This window comes from Cydia strobilella, chromosome 3 (genome assembly GCF_947568885.1).
Source record: "Cydia strobilella chromosome 3, ilCydStro3.1, whole genome shotgun sequence".
In the NCBI taxonomy this organism is placed as follows: Eukaryota; Metazoa; Arthropoda; class Insecta; order Lepidoptera; family Tortricidae; genus Cydia; species Cydia strobilella.
In genome coordinates, this window is record NC_086043.1 from 14,648,049 (window position 1) to 14,670,892 (window position 22,844).

The window sequence follows — 22,844 nt, forward strand, 5'->3', positions numbered from 1 at the left end:
TTATAAGAGTAAGGAGCTTCTGAACGTTTGAATGGACTTAGTTTTTCGCTGCTAACTTGTAATAATAAATAATCGATAAAATTAAATTCAAACGAAGGGGCATAGCTATGGTAAATACATATAAAAATTTGTAAAATATAGACGTTTTTAGCACAGAATACTTATATAATACATACGTGCTTACAACTAGGCCAAACAAATTAGATTTTTTCCAAGAATTAATTCCCAGCTAGCTGGAAATCAATTTAATACTTTAATTTGGTTCTAAATGCGTGTAATCAGTTTTTTTGCTTATAGATTGTAAACGGTACGTCCGACGGAAAATTTGCTCTAATCATGATAAAAACCGGCCAAGTGCGAGTCGGACTCGCGTACGAAGGGTTCCGTACCATTACGCAAAAAACGGCAAAAATATCACGTTTGTCGTATGGGAGTGGATTCTAAGCCTTCCAGTCACCCGGTTGACCTGGATTTTGACTGTTTTTTGTTGCGCTGGTTCTAGTTGCCTCGAAGAATTTGCACCCGTTTCTCGATGCAATGATAAAACAAAAAACGTATATATAAATATATCCCTACACTCACCCCCGTGGCGCTTGTGCAGGTCTTCGTGGGTCCAGTTAAACTCCACTTTAAGTGTAACTTCACTTTTACTATCTTCACATCCAATGATCTTCTTTAAAGTATTTTAATAATAAAATTCACCGAATCACATTTAAAATCCGACCGCACGGAGCTCTGACATTTTCTTTCTTTTTCTCCATCAAATTCAAAATTCTGTTCCTTTTGTTTGTGTTATGCGCATGCCCCAAACGAGATATATATATAAGATAAAAGGTGAGAATGAACGAGATGACAAAAGTGGCATAACGAAACAATTTAAGGATGCGTTCCGAATAGTTTGGTATTAAAACTAAACATTCCCCCGCCCGAGAAAGGCTAAAGCCTTTATCAACAAATAAACAAAATTCAACTCTATTAATAAATTAAAACACTAAACTAAAACAGTTTGGTATCGCTACCTCCGCTTAATCTTCCAAAGGAAGCCTACAAATTTTAACAACCGGCCGCGTGAAGCTACCTGTAGAAGTTTTAAGACGCACTACCCTAACAACACCGTCTTTGCCGGGTAGCAATTCCTCTATTCTTCCTAACCTCCATTTCAGAGGAGGTAAATTTTCCTCCTTTATAAGAACAAGATCGCCCAGCTTAGGCGGATCAGTTGGAGATGTCCATTTTCTACGCATTTGAAGAGAATGAAGATATTGTTCACTCCATTTTCTCCACAGGCGTTGAGACATAGCTTGAATTAAGTTAAAACGACTCAACCGCGAGTTTGGAATATCCTCAAAATTGTACTCCGGAACCGAAAGCAAAGGTCTACCTATAAGTAGATGGGCAGGCGTCAAGACCTCCAGTTCATGAGGATCTTGGGACAACGGGCATAACGGACGACAATTAAGAACCGCTTCAACCCTGGTAAATACCGTTACCAATTCGTCGAACGTCAAAACCTGTTCACCTATGAGACGCCGCAATAATGTTTTAGCCGATTTTACGGTCGCCTCAAACAGACCACCGAAATGAGGCGCAGCTGGAGAGTTGAACCGCCATGTTATTGACTGCTTGGCCGCGCCGTCGCTAAGCCCTTGCTGTACTTCCTGAGAAGTTAAGTATCTACGCACATCATCCAAATACCTATTTGCACCGGTATAATTAGTTCCGCAATCTGAACGTATCACACTCGGCATACCGCGTCGAGATGTGAAGCGAGTCAAAGCCGCGAGAAAACCTTCCGTCGAAAGGTCAGTGACGCACTCTAAATGGACCCCTTTGGATGCAGAGCATATAAATACGCAAAGATACGCCTTTAGAATTTTTGCGTTCCGCAAACGAGAATGTTTAATGCTGAACGGACCAGCAAAGTCAGTTTGCACAGTGTGAAACACACCAGTCGCGTTAACCCGATCCCAGGGCAACGCTGACATAATTGGCGCTGTAGGCCTAGCCTTGGTCCTAAAACATTTCATACACTTGTAAATTCGTGTACGAACCACTTGTCCTGCTGAAAGAATCCAAAATTGCCGTTGTAATACCGCCATGAGCACCGTAGCTCCCGCATGGCAATAAGTCACATGAAAATGATCTACGATCAAAATCGTTAAACTATGTGCTTTGGGCAAAATCACCGGATGCTTCCTTGGAAATGATAAACTCGAATGTTCCAAACGACCTCCAACGCGCAACAAGCCGTCATCCCCAATAAATGGCAGAAGCCGACGTAGCCGCGTGGAACATTGTTTATTCTGGGTCAAGCAGTGGATGTCGTCCGCAAACTCCTCCTGCTGGACCAATCTAATTAACCGCTGCAAAGCGAACCGTCGCTCTGAGACTGTCAACACCCCTATAAGTCTTTCAGACGAATTCTTGGCATTGTTGACAAACCGGAAACAATATGCTACGACCGCCAATAACATATCCAACCGACTAAACCGCATAAAAATATTATCTTCGTCAACAATTCCGGCTAAGGCCCGAACATTTACCTTTACCTTCCGTAATCCAGGTAATGGATCTTCCGCTTTATCCATTATATTCCTGGGCCAGGTTTCCGCATCACCTGACAACCAAGGAGGACCCCACCATAAAGGGTGCTCAAGCAGTACTGATGCGCGACAACCGCGACTCGCGACATCAGCAGGGTTCATTTCTGAAGGTAAGTGTCTCCAGGCTATGTCTAAACCGCAATTCAGAATTTGAGAAACGCGATTGCCCTCAAAAGTCTGCAACAAATGTGGTGATATCTTCAACCACGAGAGAACAATGGTGCTGTCACACCACCCAAAGATTCCGTCGATCGTCATGTCATCACTGATGGCAGCAACGACGTATTTCAAAAGTCTGACTAGCAACGCAGCACCGCTAAGTTCAAGTTTCGGGATAGTTAGTTTTGATTTGACCGGTGAGACTCGGGATTTGGCCATCATCAAACTAACTATCACCCTTCCATCTTGTCCCATAGTCCTCAGATAAACCGCTGCACCATATCCCAGTTCTGATGCATCTGAGAATCCGTGCAGAGAACAAGACTTTTCGTCCAATAAGACAAACCGTTCCATACGTAGACTTGAAATTCCGGGCATTTCTTTCAAAATACCTTGCCATTCCGCAACCACGTCATTAGGAGCTTTCGCGTCCCATGACAAATTCTTCAACCAGAGTTGCTGCATGAGAACCTTACCCTGAAAAATGACCGGACAGATCCATCCCAAAGGATCAAAAGCCCTAGCTAATGTTGATAAAATTGACCGCTTAGTACATTCGCTAGTATCGTCTAGCCTAGTACGATATGAGAAACTATCACTGCTAGAATCCCATTGAACACCGAGGATTTTATAGAAGCTAGGCCCATCCGAATTGTCAAATATCTTCCGAGGTTTTTCTAAATGCTCCTCTTCTATGTCTTTTAAGACTTCTTTGCTGTTTGACGTCCACTTACTAAGCTCGAAACCGCCAGAGCGTAGTAAGTCCGTCAGCTCCTGCTTCAACTTGCTCGCGTCTTCTATGGAGTCAGCTCCACCTAAAATGTCATCCATATACACCGAAGAGCGGAGAAGATGTGCCGCTGCAGGAAACCGCGTTTCCTCGTCGGATGCTAATTGTCTTAGCGCCCGAATCGCGAGGTATGGGCTCGACTTCATGCCGTAAGTTACGGTATTCAACCGATATACAAGCAAAGGTAAGTCTGGGGACTCCCTCCAGAAAACGAGCTGGAACCGCCTATCCTCCTCAGCAATCAAAATCTGTCTAAACATCATCCTGATGTCCGTTGTAAAAACATAGCGATGTAGCCTAAATCTACATATGATTTCCGCGATGTCTCGCTGTAGCTTTGGACCCGCATGTAAACAATCGTTTAGGGCGACTCCATTCGCTGATGCGCAGCTAGCATCAAAAACAACACGAATTTTATCCGAATCCGCCTTAAAAATTCCATGATGTGGAATGATATAGCTACCACTTCTATAGTCCTGTGGTTCCCCGTTACACAAAGACATGTGTCCAGTCTCCAAATACTCCCGCATAAATCCGACATACTTATTTCTAAAAGCCTCGTTTCCGTTCACGAGGAGCCGCCTTTCCATAGCCAAGAACCGCTTCATGGCTATTGGCACAGTATTTCCGATTTCAGGGGCATCAGATAAAAAAGGCAACCGTGCCGAATATCTGCCCTCTTCAACCCGTCGATGGGTTTCTTTAAACATCTTCTCACATTCCAGATCCTTGGGGCTTTCTATAGTAACTGGAATGTCCTCCACTTCCCAGAATCGCTCTAAAATCCGATCTGTGGTTGTGCTACAGAAGAAGACATGGGACGCACACGGAACTTGAGGGGAAGCCGCAATAGTGACTGGACCAGATAACGCGTAGCCGAACACCGTTTTCGTCATCAGTGGAATGTGATCATTGATTTTAATGCGCCCGCTAAGTACAATGTCACCAAGTAGATCTTCGCCTATTAAAATGTCAATCTCTCGACTGACAAAGAACTGTTCATCCGCAAGATACAGTCCCCGATAATTATCTGCTAATTGAGCCGGCAACGAATATTCAGGTAGGTTATGTGTGATTTTATTTAAGACCGTAGCTGTGGTCACTAGCACAGGCTGATCCGTCAGCCTAGGTGCCATGGTTAAGTTAACTGCTCCCCTGCAACCGCTTATAGGAGTACAGTTCAGTCCTGTAATTGAGGCTTCAGGCTTAAACCGCTTTAAGCCCAACTTCTGCACGCATGACTCCGATATAAATGTGCTCTCGCTTCCTCCATCCAGTAAGGCCCGCGCCTCCTGGAAGCTTCCGCTGCTGTCCAGTACTCTTATTATTGCCGTCGCTAGTAGCACCTTTCGCTGATACATATTAGGTTTATTGACCTGTGATGCCATTAGTCCAGTGACTCCAGGGACCGCACTTCCTGGATTGCCGCTGGGAAAAGGTGCACTCACAATAGGAGCACTTGGAGAGGACGAGCTAGCGTTGTGAACCTCCCCACTTGTAGTAAACTTGTTTGACGTCAAACGTTGTTCACGATCTGAACCAGTTGCCGGAAGATCGAAATGTAATAAATAATGGTGTTTAGCCGAATTACACTTGTAACAGTTCTTGTTATAAGTGCACTGGTTAATGTTGTGACCATTCAAACACTTGAAGCACAACCTAAGCGATACCACCTGACGCTTCCTAGCCGCAGGTTTCATCTCCAAGAATTTGTCACACTTAGCAATGAAGTGTCCGCTTTTTCCGCATAGTCGACACGACGACGCCGAATCCGCACTCTGAAATGCCGCATAAGCCTTTACCACATGGCTCTGTCCACTTCCACTACGTCTTCCCGCTGACGCACCGGCCTGTGGCTCCGCACTGGATTCCAAAATCCGTATTTCGGTTTCCAAAAACCTTATAAGGTCCGAGAATGTGGGTAATTCTTTATCAGCGTGCTTGTCTTCAAAATGTTTCTTCATGTTGCCGTCTAACTTTTGAAAATTAATATAAAACAGCAAATAGCACCACGAATCAACAGGAAACTCCATCTTTTCCAAGGCTTTTGTGTTTTCCATCAAAGTATTTAAAAACATTTTTAAACCACTTATCCCTTTAGTGGTGACGTGAGGTGCACTTAACAAATTGTGCAACAGACGATCCGCCAACAACCTTTTGTTGTTATACCGTGTATTTAACAAATCTATCGCGACCGAATAATTGTCCCCTGTGGCCGACAAATGCTGGACCAAGGACTTTGGTTCACCTAAAAGCGACCCCGCTAAATAATACATTTTTTCAGTATCCGATAAAGTGGTATCATTGCCCACCAAAGATTGGAATAATTCCATAAAAGAAACAAACTCTTCCACCTGTCCCGCAAAGGTAGGAAGTTTGACTTTAGGGAGAACTGCCCTATTCCGCGCGCTCTTAGGATTGTCATTACCGCTACCGCTGCTACAGCTATTGTCCGCATTAGCTGAAGCGTTCAAATTAGTTAACCCTAAATGACGTTGTTTGATAAAATAGTATCTTTTGTTGTACGTCTCGTACTCCTGAAGATGACCTTCCAAATCAAAACTCTCTATATCCGCAGCAGAGAGTTGAAGTTCATAAAACATTTCCGTAAATGCCTCATAAACTTTCTCTAAATCTTGAAACCGCACCATAAAATCACTTTCTTGTTCCGAAGACAGTTCGGGATTACAAGCCAATCCATTCAAAACATCCATACTATGACATGCCGTATGATATTTCATTTGCAGCAACTGTATCCGCCTAGCTGCCGCCATGTTTACGTTAGTATTTGAATACGAAATCCAAATAAATATAAGCAATAGGATCCCGAACCCGAACAAGAACCACACCATGAAAGCTACAAATTACAATTACAAATTATTTTTATTTTTAATGTATTTGTACCGCACACCGCAATAAATCTTTAAATTTAAACCGCACCTTGTAAATAATATATTAAGTTTTAACCGCTAACTTTAATATACTATAAAATATTTATTCCGCAAACTGAAAGAAAATGTTTAGAACTCCTGAAAAATTGTTTATGTACCGTAATTAGCATTAAATACCGATAAATAATGCTCTATACCGCTTTTACTAGAAATATAAATGTTTAGAAAAATACAAAAATTGCACCTAGCTGAGGATCGAACCCTCGACCTCACTAATATTAAGCAATTACTACAACCACAAGGCAGTAGCAGCAGTAGCAGTTACCAAACAGAACGAAATAACCCTATAGTATCTGAATCTGACAATATGGTAACTTAGCAACCAAAACTGTTTTAATTTGAAATGTCAAAACCAATATAATGAATTTATGACAAATTGAATTTCTTTTACAAAGTCCGCGACCAAAAAATGTGGTATGTATGAAATATAGTAAAATAAAATCCCCAGCCAATATATAAAATATTAAAAAATGAGGCCTAAAAATATATAATTCCCACAAAATTGGTGTGAAATGAAACCGCAGTGAAAAAATGATTATATTTCGACCGCTCGAAATATAAAGATGATAAGAAACGGATGAAATTTACCGAGGCGCCGAAAATGAAAAATCCGGCTCGAAGACCAAATGGATTCTAAGCCTTCCAGTCACCCGGTTGACCTGGATTTTGACTGTTTTTTGTTGCGCTGGTTCTAGTTGCCTCGAAGAATTTGCACCCGTTTCTCGATGCAATGATAAAACAAAAAAAACGTATATATAAATATATCCCTACACTCACCCCCGTGGCGCTTGTGCAGGTCTTCGTGGCTCCAGTTAAACTCCACTTTAAGTGTAACTTCACTTTTACTATCTTCACATCCAATGATCTTCTTTAAAGTATTTTAATAATAAAATTCACCGAATCACATTTAAAATCCGACCGCACGGAGCTCTGACATTTTCTTTCTTTTTCTCCATCAAATTCAAAATTCTGTTCCTTTTGTTTGTGTTATGCGCATGCCCCAAACGAGATATATATATATAAGATAAAAGGTGAGAATGAACGAGATGACAAAAGTGGCATAACGAAACAATTTAAGGATGCGTTCCGAATAGTTTGGTATTAAAACTAAACAGGGAGCCTCACTGAAATATTTATTTTATTCTGTTTTTAGTATTTGTTGTTGTAGCGGCTACAGAAATACATCACCTGTGAAAATTTTAATTGTCTAGCTATCACGGTTCATGAGACAGAGGTGACAGACTGACAGACAGACAGACATACAGTCTTAGTAATAGGGTCCCGTTTTTACCCTTTGGGTACGGAACCCTAAAAAATTGAAATCTGAAGATCCGAAAGTTACCATTATATGAATTCGTAGTCAAAGTTTGTAAAAAATGGCCACCACTTTGAATTTCTCTTTTTTTTTGCATAATCGTGATACAATCCAAAAACAAATACACCAGTGATGATCCACAACAATCTTACTGGAAGTGACATTGTAATTGATCCTTCCTTCTAGATACATTCCTTCCGGTCCATCTAAATACATCGAGTGGTTTTGTCAATCCAAGGTAATAGTTATTTGTTATACAAGGGTGCAAAGTTGTATTTTACCCGCGAATGTGGAATTGTAACACGAGCAAGCGAAAGGATTCTATAGTTGAACCACGAGCGAAGCGAGTGGTTCTAAAACAGAATCCTGAGCGTAGCAAGTGTTTCAACACACGAGAAGTAAAATACATTTGCACCCGTGTGTAACACAAAATTTTTCACCTCACTATAGCGAGGAAAGTGCAACATCCACAGGCGTTAGATCATCTTCATCACTGAAATCACTCATTTTTTACGATATTATAACAAAAAACTCTGGAAATTCTTTATTTTTACGTGAGAAGTTTTTAAGTAAAAAATTTGTTGACAATGTTGACATTTCTGACGTATGAAATGTCAATGATGCGTTTTGAAATTGCATCGACTCAACTTGTGCGTTCAGAATTATATTTAACATTATTATTAAAAAACAAACGTTTCTTATGGAACTTTAAGGTTTATGGCATAAAATCATTAAATAAAGCTAAATTTGGTATTTTTTATTAGCTTCTCAAACCATTTGTTAAATGATAATTAATATCAAATGAATCATTATTATGAGCGTTTTACGTTTTGTTATCTGTCAAGCTACTTAAACATGCTCCAACCAAGGTCAAATTACTTTCCCCACTAGTGGCCAAAATGCGTTTTTTCCCGCTTGTTTTAAAGGATAAAAGACAACTTTCCGAGCTAGTGAGGAGAAAAATGTATTTTCTAAGGCCCCCAAAACTTATGCACACCTCCTGGGTTGGGGCAAACTCGGATTATACGCATTTAGGACTAAATGAAGGTATTCAATCGATTTCCAGCATGCTGGGAATGTTAATTTCTCAAATCCCTTTTTTTGGATCTAATTTGATTGGCCTAAACTTACAGAATTCTGTCTAGAAAAACCAATGTATTACAGCGGGAAGCCAAGAATCATGCTGTCCGTGTGCTTATCGCATGGCTCTTGCTCGTTCTCGCTCTGTAGGCTGTGCTTCAATAAATTCTTGGAGCAATCACGAGCCGAAAGCATCTGGAAATTTAGTGATATACCAATGGTTTTAGACAAATAATAAAAAAAAATACCATCATGGTATACAAAACTAGAATACTCCCCTTATGATGGTAAGTTCACACCGAGGCGTATGATGTATTATTTATTAAGCCCCCTCCACACTCGTGCGCGTATCGCGGCGCGAAGCCGTGAACGCGAGTGTTCTAGTTCGCTAATCAGCGAAATCGACTCCACACTCGCGTTCGCGGCTTCGCGCCGTGATTCGCGCATGAGTGTGGAAGGACCTTTACAGATTTTCCTGCTAACAAATCACGCAAGATTTGTATCAATCGATAGAAACCAAAGAGGTAACATTTCATTTCACCTGATATAAGCGACAGGTATTAACAACGTTTTCTACTTTGTGTGCAATGCAAACATGTAAGGCATCTGGGGCTTGTTCGACTCGTCAAAGTGTGTCACGCCTACCATAATACTATCTATAGAGTAATGTTTGATTGTTTATAAAACGATAGGCCTTATTTTTTACATACGGATCTTAAATAATAATAACCATTGTTATGAAACTGTTGTATAAATTACTATATTTGACAGGGCACCAAAATTACAATCAATCAATTACTTAACTGCAGCCAATTTAGGTACGTTAGGATTTTCGTGCAAACAATCCAAATACATTACCTACTGCTCCACCTTGTATAACCACCATAAATAGGTAAGCGGCACTTGTAACATCCCACTAAGCCGGGGTTAACCCGTTAACCCAGTGTCAAATTGTACTGGTTACCATGGTAACTCCAGGTTTAACCGGTTAACCCCGGGTTAGTGGAATGGTCCAAGTGGCGCTTACTGTTGTTATATATGCGTATCGTAATACAGAGTACATCTGCCGTTCAAATTGGTGTCCGTCAATTTATTTACGAAATATAGGGTTGACGATGCATTTATTTTCCACAGGATATTATCAATTATCCAATAATTGCAGGTGCAGTCGATTTATTTAATCGATTTCTGCTAATTAACACCCGAGCGCTGTACCTACCAGAGACAAGCAATAATAAAGAATTAATAATCTCCATAGAAAGTCGCTTTGTTCTTTATTATTGTATTTGGGATCAGTTAAGCAAATTCTCGGTATTTTGTATAGCGCTTTATGTTACGCTTATTGTGATGTAGAGTAAGTAGTGGTACTTTTACCGCACTTTTACCGGGCATTTTTTTTCTTTAGATTTTGGGCATAATAACTATAACCAAACAAATACCTTTCAAATAGAATTTGAATGATACAATATAGGTAGCAAGGCACCGGTTTTAAGTTAATAGTTTACAACTAATGTCACTTCTGGATGAGAGTAGCTCGGGACCGGGACAAGTGGCGTACTAAAAGAGAGGCCTATGTTCAGCAGTGGGCGACAAAGGACTGATATGATGAAGTAATGTAAATATAAGTAATAAAATAAATTGGGCCAGGAATACGACGCCCTCAGCAGAGTTGACTTCTAAGTCCTAACAATCGTACTTTGAAAATCGACGCTATTGGAATATTTTTGTTTGCCTTAACAGATAGCATGGTAAAAACAAGCTTAATCAAAGCGTTGTACACACTATCTTTGAAGGGAAACAAATCGATGCTACACGACGACACAACTCTCTGTCGACGGTTGTAGATGTGGTTATGTACCTGAATATTTAGCAAGTTGATCACAAAAATTTTATATTTTTAGTTTGGCAGTACTGGGATCTTTTTTTTGCCACTGAAATTTGAACCTATATTGCACGGAATAGAGTTGATTTGGTTGTGTTTGAGAATTGAACCAAAATAAATAAATAATACAAAATAAATGCAACTCTTTTCCAATAGGGAATATTACTGCAATGTTCTGCCACCAGAGTGCAGCACTAGCACCCATTATAAACCATAGAGTAACATAAACATTCCGTGCCTTAAACTGTTTTTTGATAAGTTTTCACAGATAATATAATATGACATTGATGCATCAAGGCGGTTTGTTTACAAAGGGCCTACCGGGAAACTCTAAATGTAGTTATCTGCCTCTTCATCGCTCGAATATGCAAAAGTGATAGAGGGGTTAGATAAAGAGATTTCGATTTCCTTCTTAAGCGGTAGAACCTCAGATTGTGATGGATTGTGGTAATGGCGCCACCTATGGAGAGTTTCGCGTAATATTCCCTATTGAATATGATTTTTTAGGGTTCCGTACCTCAAAAGGAAAAAACGGAACCCCTCGTGCGTCTGTCTCTGTCTGTCTGTCCGTCTGTCACAGCCTATTTTCTCCGAAACTACTGGACCAATTAAGTTCAAATTTGGTATACATCTATAAGTTTGTGACCCAAAGACGAACATGTAACGAAAACAAATGAATTTTAAACATAGGGGCCACTTTTGGGGGTAAATGTGCAAATTAAAAAAAAAGATTTTAAACTATATTGTGTTACATATCAAATGAAAGAAGCTCATTGTGAGAATCTCAAATATATATTTTATATAATTTTAGAATAAACAATTTAGAAGTTTCACGAAAATATGCAAAAAATGACCATTCCCCCCCCCCCCCCCCTTTATCTCTGAAACTACTGGGTCTAAAATTTTGAAAAAAATACGCAAAATGGATCTTTACATAGGTTTTCCTGTAATCTATAGAGATTACAGGAAAACCTATTAGAAATGTGTAGTCAAGCGTGAGTCGGGCTTAATTACTTAGTTTTTGATCCGACCCCTACGGGTTTTTTAAAGACATTTCACTCACGTTTTACATAAAAAATACATTGTTTAAATTGTGTAATGTACCTACGGAACCCTTGGAACGCGAGTCCGACTCGCACTTGTTTAATTGGGAATGTATTGGGATCTTGGGTGATGCCATTTGTATCATAATCAACATTGACAGTCTTTAATATTTACCCATATTTGATTGCACCTACATATAACTAGCGGCCAATTTCCAATTTTAACTCCTATATTAAGAGGAATCCACACATACTACGTGTGATTAAATTGTCGAGATGCGACGGAAATCGACGATTCCCAATATAGTTACCACCGTAGATTCGCTAGGTGCACGACTGGTGCTGCCCTCATTTTATTGGTTTTTCTACAATAAATCTTATGGAGTAAAATTAATTCATGCGGCTGCCGCTAGCGACAATGTGCGACATTTCATAAGATTACATGTGTTTGTGATAATCAGCGCCACTTCTCCCTCCACCGACCTTATCAATAGGTAGGTAGCGACTGTTGCCGCCAAGTTCTTAATAGTCCGGTCCGGTGGCCGGCTGCATGAAACCCTACCTCATAAAAAATTGAATATACCTACGCTGTAGGGGTAGCTGACTTTTAGTAGCTTCAACTGCTCTTGGTCGGCCGTGGCTTACCTTGGCAAATTTTGTGCAAATGGCAAAAAAGTGGTACAAAAATTTATCAAAAAAACCTCATCGAAAAATAGAATGAAACTTGTATGGTAGGATTGGCAGGATAGAGTCGATGCAGACTTTTCTTCGTCTAACTCTATAATTCAATGCCGAATTTGAAATCTAATAAAACTTGCTGCTTACAAACACGAATTTGCTTTTATTTATTAACGCCGTGTTTGCTCGCCAGGCTTTTGATGTAACTGCAACCTGCAAACACGCATTCATAAAACTGAAAATATTTAAATACAGCCAAATAAATCAATCATATAAAACGTGCAGTTGATTTAACTAAACAAATTGTTGACAAACCATCTATTATGACTAAGAAACAGTTGAAATTCGTTTGCACCTTTCAGTCACTTGCAACTTATATTTGTGTTTGATAGAACCATAGAGTAACCTATACTAGAGCGGTACTGTCATAGTAAATTTTGTAACCCCAGTAAATTCACTGCCATCTGTCGACACACTTTAAAACTAAAAATAAATATTTTTAAAAATACGATAAAATGTATTTAGATATGGATAAATGATTTTTTTTATTTCCATTAATTATTTTTATGATTTTGACCCATGTTCTTTCACTGATATGCGTTAAAATTGTTAAATAACAAACGAAACCGTCAACGCCATCTATACGACAGTTGGCCAAAGCTAATAGCGCCCTCTGAACGAGAATCAAATTTTCTTGATTTTCGAGGCACGTTTTTTCCTTAGCCCTTAAATGCATAGTGATGTATGTATGTACACAACAAAAAACATATAATTTTATGCATTAGGTAAACTCTATTTGGTCCTCTATAATTATTTTGATCGTAAATTAATACACTTTCCTTCGTTTTATTGAAATTTGCGCAGTATTTAAGTTTAAAAAAAATACATTTCTTTTAACACGAAATGGCGGAAAATTGGGAAAATTTAATGATTTTTAATATGTAATTTAGGCGGTTTTTTCGGGGTTTGTAATTATTTATATTTAAAATCTTTATTATAGGTATATTACAAATAGTATAAATTTCTAATGGTAGTAAGATTTTTTATATCTTTTACCAATAATTGTATAAATTTACATAAATTATTATTTACCCTATGTAAATTCTAATACTGGTTAAGCAGTGAAAATCGATGTTTTAATTTATATTTTTATTTTTCCTAGAATCAGTAAACAATTATGTAAGACATATATTAATTTCAGGCAAAAAGAAAAAATCATGCATTTAAGAGTTAGACTGTATCCATCTATTACGGAGTTATATCTATCTTTGTCTAACGAAAAATAGTAGATTGTTAACCAAGGGATGAAAAGCACCTATTACTGTTGAGGTAGTATGGCGCTCGAATGCAGTGAGAGCGCCAATAATCCGAGACTGAAATGGTGTCTTTCACCCGAGTTTAACACTACTTTTCATTTTGAATACGAGGAAAGTACAAGTACAAGTGTAATAAAAAAAAGTCTATGTAGGTATAAACTTTTATACTTAGTATTTCTTGAGGGTACTTTCAACTAACAACTTATATGGAAATTGTACAGCAAATCCATTTCATATCAAATTTTAATTGTTTATCATAATATAAAAGAAATAAACGTACTGAAAAGTAAAACGCTCTAGTGCGGAAACGTATCATTTTCTGCACACTTCTTAGGACAACAACGATCCACTTTCAGAGCATGAGAAATTAAAGATAACTACAAGGGTTACGAATAAATAATTAGAAATACGGAACCAGGTGGAATATATAAATAACTGATTTATTTGAGTTTTATTACATTTTAAAACAGTATTAATTTTATCAAATATTAGAATATTTTCAATGACATGTAACCGTTTAATTTAAAGACCGCTTCTCTACCGAACTCTCTCTTCACGACCTGCCCGTCCGTTAACAAGGAATCCTGGTTCGAGTCGCTCATCGTCACGTCCATAGTCCACATACAGAGTACTTCTAAGCGCCTTGACCATGGATTTCTGGGTCCAAACGAGGGACAGCATCAGCAGGGTCATCGCTCGGGGGCTACGAGCTCGTCGTAGTTGTGTGTGCCGTGACAATTCTCGCAGACCATTACGAAATGCTGTAAAAACAAATGTTTAAGGTGACTGTCCATTTTCAACCGCAGCTGCGTTACTGCTCCGACACTACTGCAGCGGCCTGAACGCGTCGGTGTTATTGTCAATTTCCATAGTAAAATGAATGACGATATCGACTGCACGTAATATGGTGATTTTAACGTTTTCCCAACCGCAGCTGCACTACTGCTCCGACACGTCGGTGTTATTGTCAATTTCCATAGTAAAATTAATGACAAGGCCGACTGCACGTAGCATGGCCATTTTTGCGTATTTAGTGTATTATTGCAACTGCGGCTGCAGACCGCACGTCAAATCTGTCACCTGCACTGAAATGTCTTTGGGTCACAGATATGAGTAGTTCTAAGCAAAGAGGATATAACCACTACGTTCTAATAAGGAGCTTATTACACCCAAGGATATACAACCCCGATGGTACAGTCGCCATATATCGCAGATATATCGGGTCGGCCCAGGAGCTCACAAATATCTGAACACGCCTTTATTGTCAAGGCGCTAGTGTTCAGATATTTTTAGCACCTCGGTCGCTCCGATATATGTGATGGCGACTGTCCCTACTGTAAACTTTTTTGCTAATCTATATTGAGCCATATCACAGAGCCAGTTAGGAAACGTGTGTGTTGTACACAATAATTGTGTACAACACGCACCGCGCTAGTTGTATGCATGCACAATTAGGATTGTTCATTTTTTTTAAATGTTCTATTTCGAAAACCATTTCGAGATATGAGGTTTTTAAACAGTTTCCGACATTTGCTGCGATATAATAATCGAAGATTGAAGATATTTCAACAAATATACTGATGACCTTAGTTTGAACTTCTCGCGAGGCTGAATATAATAAAGTCATCGTATAATAAAAGTTATCGAACCATAGTAAATAAATCCGTCACTCACGTCAAAGTTGTCATTGTCATCAATTGTCATAATGAAAATTTTCAGTTAAACCGCTAGTTTTTTACGATTTGATTTATAATTTTGATACCTAAACCACCCTAAACAGTAGATTCTGATTGCTTAATATATCAAAAACGTTGTTCCCATTCGTGGGAATGATTTACAAAAATAATAGTCCGCGAAGACCTACGTGAAAGACGGTGTTGTCGTGAAGTAAATGTGGAATGGAATACTTCAAGTTGTTACCACATTATTGCTGTGAGGATCACGTCGATGTAAGTATAAAATTAATATTATTTTACTACGAATATTTAAAAGTCCATTTTTGTGGTCGGATCACTATTACCTATTTATTTTCTGTGATGATGTGGCCAGAATATCTAAAGACAAACCGTTTAACACAGCTTGTGCCCTACTAGCTCCGTTTTACTGCTTTGAAGTTAAATTCAATAAACAGACATACATATACGAGTATGTAACTTATTTGATGAAACTGAAAAGATAATTTCTAATTTCCAGGTACAAGTTGTAGTTCAAGGTTCAAGCTGCTGATATCATGATCATGGCGGACAAAACTAAAGTTAATAAAGAGTTGTGAAAAATAAAACAGTCTTATTTTTTACTTTTTTATTAATTTAGGAAAAACCTGTTTCCCAAAAAAGTGTATACATTATATGTTCAACATGTTCTGCACGTGAGGTTGACAATGAGGGCTTTGTTTATTAGCATTCAGTTGAAGTTGATGTAGGTTCTACTCTTGTTGAACCAGAAAATAATTGCATAGTTTGTTATTAAATCTATGCCCAGGCACTATTCTTGCTATAACTTTACATTCTCCGCCTTCTCTAGAAATTTGTACATATCCCACAGCCGTATCTAAAAAGGAAATGACCTGTCCACACGTGATGACCTGAAATAGCAGAATACCTATAATTAGCAAAATGTACCTGATTCAACAGATCTCAAATGCAGTGCAGCGAGGGAATGCTGCAGGCATCATGGGAACTTTTGAGCCGGGTACGATGCAGGGTGGAGGCGCATATTAGATGTTTAGTTTATTATTAGTTTTAATTATTATGTTATTTATTATTAATACCTATTGTATTGTATTATGCTCTTTCTATATTATATTAAGATTTATGTTTATCAAATAAATTAAGCAAAATTGGCATGTAATACAATATCTAACCAATGGTAACAAATAGGTAGAAATAATCCACAAGGTGCTAAGCGTCCTTAACAGTGGACGCTTGTTACAATTTTAAGAATCAAATCTCCTTACGAATCGAATCACTTACAAAATATATGATGTAACTTGCATTTGTATTTTTGCTACCCTGATTTCAGCCAAGTTACGGTTGGAGTTGGATGTAGTTACTATAGTATATACATCCAATAAAACTAAGTTATATTACTTAATATTCCGTAATCCTGGCCAAGCTATATTTTCCTACGTGAATTTTTTTATCATTTCATGATAAATTCATTAAATAAACTGTTCTTTTAATTTTTCGTAGTTTTGCGAGGATAGCTATAAGCTCGACAGGGCACGAGCGATAGAGAGGCAAATAGAATACCGAATAATCGGCAAAGTGGCCGAATAGGCCGAATAGTTGCCGAATATTCCTGGCAACTCTAGTCGTAATATCATATTATATAATGTCGTTTATGGCGACACTTTCTAATTTTGTCATTGCAAAATTTGCAAAGCCATTCCAGAGCTAAATAAACGAAGCAATCATTAATTTTTATTACAAGGAGCAAAGATGTTGTTTAATACCTCCTGGTAATATATTGATATAAAAACATACGAAAGGATACAAAATTGAACCACGAGAGAAGCGAATGGTTTAAAATTTAGAATATTGACAGTTGCGGGGGTCTTAAGGCATGAGGTTTAAACAAACTTTGTTACAGTGCACCACGCAATTTTTCATCACACCAACACGAGGAATCCATTTATTATTCAAATTAATTTATTTGAAGTTCTTTCTATCGGCCAAGGTGAGGGCAATAGCTTTCTTCATAAAGGATTTCTTGTCTCGCCCGTCAAGTTTTATATGGATGCACGGTCATATCATAAAGAGTGCCGTGCCGCCCATGGACACCTGCAACACAAGAGGGATTTTAATTTGTGTTTCAGTTTCAAATAGGAAACTTGACAATATGAAGTGTAAATTGCGCAATTACTTATAGCTCTTACAAATAATTTTATTTATCGCATCGGATTGTTGTGTGCGGTGGTCACCTGGTGGTCACGCATTTAGGCAAGAGGTTGGGGAAGAAAATTTCACATTGTGAACTTACCTTAATGTTGAGAATAATTTTTCCTCTGCATTAATTTTATTTGAGTAATTTGATTGTATTTCGTCAATTATTAAGTCTCATTCAATGTTGAATTGCTTTTCATTTAATCGGCAATATTATCTGAATAAAGGATCACCATTAAATATCAGATTTTTTATTAATATTGCGTAGCTGCCTTCGTCGGACTCTGACTATTGTAGAAAGGCAAACTGGTCTTCTTTTTCATGTAGCATGTAGCATTATCGTCACTCGCTTCTTCACGTAAAAAATACAACAGTAAATTAGTATTTTATTTGTACGTCTGACATTATATGACTTGACATTGACAAGCCATCAACGAACGCTGTCGCGACTGCACGCCGCAACAGCCGCAGTCGTGCTGCTACAGTAATGCGGCACCGCGTAACGTCGCAACTGCAGTGCAGCGGCAGTTACAATTGGACAGTCACCTTTATTCATACGCATGATTATATATGTATTAAATAAAACGAACGAAAATGAACGAGGTATGGAAATTTTAGTGTTTCAAAAGACGGGATCAGGAATAACAAGCTGCTATGAAGATAATTGGTATCAAAGTGTCTGGCTCAATTGCGTATTTTACGAGATAAACCGAAAAAACTACTTATAATTGGTTACCCTGCAGTAAACAGTATTGTCATTCGCCAAACTGATGTACTTATGTATGCGTCTAAAATCTTAATGCGACCGTATTGTTGTGTCCAAATTGTTTAACATTTTTCTTAGGACTGTTGAATGTTAATTGTTTCTAAGGCGATAGGATACCTAGATAGATACATCTTCATGAAGCCACGGATTTGTTTACCAACTGGGACGCGCATAGAGGAGACTTAGCTATAGGCTCTTAGTAGACAACCACACGGCTATATGGCTATAATGGTGTATATTCTTATATAATACTTACGAGATTATGCTGCCTCCGCAGCAGCTCCATGGCCATGGGGAAGTTGTTCTCCGACTTGGGCGCGTACTTCTCCATAAGGGTGACGGTCTTGGCGGCGAGCCGCTCAAGCTCGAGTAGCGTGGCTGGCTCGAGCCGTTGCCGCATCTGCTCGCGGCGCCGCCCGTAGCGCGCGCCCCACTGATGGTGACTGCGCGTGCCCTGACCAGATAACAGTTACTGGTTATATTAGGGAATTTCGCACATACATACATAGAAAATGTGTTATCTTTCGAATTGGATAAGCAACAATAGCTAAAATCTTTAAATGACTTGGATTTCATTTTCATTTTTTTTTTTTTCATTTTTTTGTCGTCGGCCGGCTTGCAGAAAAGGTAGATTTTGCAACATATCTATCTTAAACGCTAGTCTGTACTCGTAGTTAGTAGGTAAGCAGGTACATTAATAGATAACTGGAAGACTTTGCTAGTACATATCTACCTTCCCGCATTAAGTGCAAAAATAAATTACTAATATTATTATACCAAAATTTCATTTCTCCTTATGTCTCTTATCATATGAGGATTAATTTATTGAAGAATGTTTGGCTTCATCTGTTATGTTGTTTTGTGTTCACGGTTCACGTCACTGACAAATCATTAATTTAGCCCATTTCTAATAGTTAGAGGTAACTATATCCGATTACCCTCAAACTTGGCATGTGTGCCGTTAGAATGATAATGCATAATCTGATATTGTAGGGGCTTTTTGTACAATTTTTTTAGGGGAGCACGATATGCATTTTAAATCATTAATGAACTAGAAAAACCGCCCAAGTGCTAGTCCGACTGGCGCACGAAGGGTACCGTACCATTACGCAAACAACGGCGAAAAATCAGGTTTGTTGTATGGGAGCCCCACTTAAATATTTATTTTATTCTGTGTTTAGTATTTGTTTTGGTTTGTAAAAATACCTATAAATATTTAAGGACACTAAAACAAGCTGCAGAATCTCATACATCATAAATAAACTGAATACACAAAGTCAAAAGTTTTTATTGCAAACATATTACATACATAATATTAGCGCATGGGCGCAGCAATCTTATAAATGTAGCAAACTACTACACATCATTTCTTCGGAATTACGTATATGAGATCACATTGAGTAGTGAATTTTAAGTGCTAATTTGCTTACTTTAAGCATAAGGGTGGGCTAATGATAAATGCATTTTAACGAAAGACGTCAATACGAAAAGAGAATTTATCACTGGCCCACCCTATATTAATTACATTAACATAAAATGAAACAAAGTAGATTAAGTACATCAGATATAGATATTTCTAATGATATGATACCTCATCATAGAATTCCTGCAGCGTGTAAGAAGATTTATCTGTTAGGTATTTTTAAGCGATTTTTTGAAAAGTTTTGGGTTTTCGATTTATTTTATTGATTGGGGTATTTTATTAAAGATTTTTATACACATCATGTGTGGTCCGGAATGAAATATTTTTAAACTAGAAATAGGCAAAGAAAGGTAGTTGTTTTGGCGAAGATTTAATGCTTTTGTGTGGCGGTCTTTTGCTTGTATAAAACAAGTGCGAGTCGGACTCGCGCGTGAAGGGTTCCATACCATTACACAAAAAACGGCAAATAAAATCACGTTTGTTGTATGGGAGCCCCACTTAAATACTTATATTATTGTTTTTAGTATTTGTTGTTATAGCGGGAACAGAAATACATCATCATTATTTCAGTTTAGAAATACATCATCTGTGAAAATTTCAACTGTCTAGCTATCACGGTTCATGAGATACAGCCTAGTGACAGACGGACGGACAGACGACAGCGGAGTCTTAGTAATAGGGTCCCGTTTTTACCCTTTGGGTAAGCTGTGTAGCTTGACGAAAGAAACACAGCTCTATTTAGCAACTTCAAAAATGTATAAGTACCTGCTTAAAACTGTTAATATTCCCAGCTCTTTAAAATATGGTCAATAACTTTCCCTTGGTTTTATGTTCACTAAAATTCGGATGCACTTTTTCTGTAAAACTCAAACTCATTGGCATTTGTGCTATTACCCCAAAGGAGTATGCCATAGTGGAGTATAGAATGGGCGTAAGCATAATAGGCGGAAGTGGAAGTTTCCCGTACAATCATTAAAATTCTAAATTCATAAGTATAAAACTTACTTGGAATCGGTTACTGCCTCTCTCTCCCACGGCTCTTGCGACTTGTTCTTCGGGTTGAGGTAAATTGACCATGCTTCAATAACATTTATCTACTTCTTGGCCAACGATACATACAATACTAAATATTAATAGACCCTGTCACGATTTTATAACGAATTCAAAACCATTAACAAGTACTTCTTAATGACCCTCATTATTAGTGTCTTTTATTAATATTATCAATAAGTTCGCGTGTGCTAATTACCATCTCATTATGTTATTACGTTATGCAGAGACTGCTTTACTAATAAATACTGTCCGCGCGCGAATTCCGTGCACGTCTGAGGAATGTTAGGAATGTTCGGCGTCATGACCGATTTGGTGTGATTTTGTCGATATTAAGTTATCGATAATGTGCAACTTGTATTGCCGCCGCGCGCAAGTTAAATAGGTACATAATTATGAAAATAAAAATTAACTACTTAGTATGTTTTGATAAAATAAAAATAAATACACTTTACTAAATTCTATAAAATTTGTATAATTGATTTATTCAGGGACCATAATTTTATATCTGCAACGCAGGCTTCGTCACAAAGTAATACAGCAATAAAATCCGCAACAGGCTCCGTCAACTTACTTACTCTAAAATTATATACATTAAAAAACCCTTTTTAACTGATAATACAGCACTTGCTTGCTACTGTAGGTATTTATGTAGCGGGTTAACCCGAGGTTACACTGGTTTCTTTAGATGAAAGCTATCTGAATGGGAATGTGAACCCTCAGATAATCCGGATGAAGCCGGCAATTAAAATACTTATCCCTTTGTTATTTCATCCGGCCGCAGCCGCGACAAACTCTAGCTTTGCCGGCCCGCAGACAATCCAATTTTTGGCCGATTATCTATTATGCACGATCCGTGCCTAAGTAAATCCAATTTATTACCGAATTGTTAGATTTATCTATAGATTGTAGACCTATCTTTAAGCATGAGAATTACTCTATCCATACTTATATTATAAATGCGAAAGTCTGTCTGTGTGTTACCTCTTCACGCTTAAACCGCTGAACCGATTTAGTTGAAATTTGAATCCCGGGGAAGGACATAGGATACTTTTTAGGGTTCCGTACCTCAAAAGGAAAAAAACGGAACCCTTATAGCAGGGGTCGGCAACAGGCGGCCCGCGGGCCGCATGTGGCCCGCGAACCTCTCACTTGCGGCCCGCAAGCCTCCCTGGCTATTTTGTATGTAATTTTGACAAACGACAATACCTGATAAAGTCATAGATATTAGCAAAGTGCGGCCCGCGTCAATTTTGTTAACTGCTATGTGGCCCTTGGCTGCTAAAAGGTTGCCGACCCCTGCCTTATAGGATCACTCGTGCGTCTGTCTGTCCGTCTGTCACAGCCTATTTTCTCCGAAACTACAGGATCAATTAAGTTGAAATTTGGTATACATATGTAAGTTTGTGACCCAAAGACGGACATGTAACGTAAACAAATAAATTTTAAACATGGGGGGCACTTTTGGGGGGTAAATGAGAAAATTAGAAAATAAAGTTTTTCAAACTATATCGTGTTACATATCAAATGAAATAGCTCATTGTGAAAATCTCAAATGTATTTTTTTTTATAATATTAGGATAAACAGTTTAAAAGTTATTCAAGAAAATAGGCAAAAAATGACCATTCCCCCCTTTATCTCCGAAACTACTGGGTCTAAAATTTTGAAAAAAATACACAAAATAGTTCTTTACCTATAGATCACAGGAAAACCTATTAGAAAAGTGCAGTCAAGCGTGAGTCGGACTTAATTACTTTGTATTTGATCCAACCCGGGTTTACTAAAGACTACGGGTTTTTTAAAGACATTTCACTCACGTTTCACATAAAAAATACTGTTTAAAATGTGTAATGTACGGAACCCTTGGAACGCGAGTCCGACTCGCACTTGGCCGGTTTTTATC

General features: G+C 38.2%; 2 protein-coding genes across 2 annotated transcripts; both read right to left on the reverse strand.

Annotated features, from left to right (window-relative positions):
• Positions 1–218: 218 nt before the first annotated feature.
• Positions 219–5,516, reverse strand: LOC134756221 (uncharacterized). The gene is made up of 3 exons (XM_063693050.1): positions 2,550–5,516; positions 1,491–1,658; positions 219–233 (listed from the first exon to the last, which is right to left on the reverse strand). The coding sequence occupies exons 1-3, from the start codon at positions 5,514–5,516 to the stop codon at positions 219–221; spliced, it is 3,150 nt and encodes a 1,049-aa protein (XP_063549120.1).
• Positions 5,517–14,459: 8,943 nt separating this feature from the next.
• Positions 14,460–21,000, reverse strand: LOC134756291 (uncharacterized). The gene is made up of 3 exons (XM_063693124.1): positions 20,896–21,000; positions 18,724–18,921; positions 14,460–14,578 (listed from the first exon to the last, which is right to left on the reverse strand). The coding sequence occupies exons 1-3, from the start codon at positions 20,965–20,967 to the stop codon at positions 14,507–14,509; spliced, it is 342 nt and encodes a 113-aa protein (XP_063549194.1). The 5' UTR covers positions 20,968–21,000; the 3' UTR covers positions 14,460–14,506.
• Positions 21,001–22,844: the final 1,844 nt, after the last annotated feature.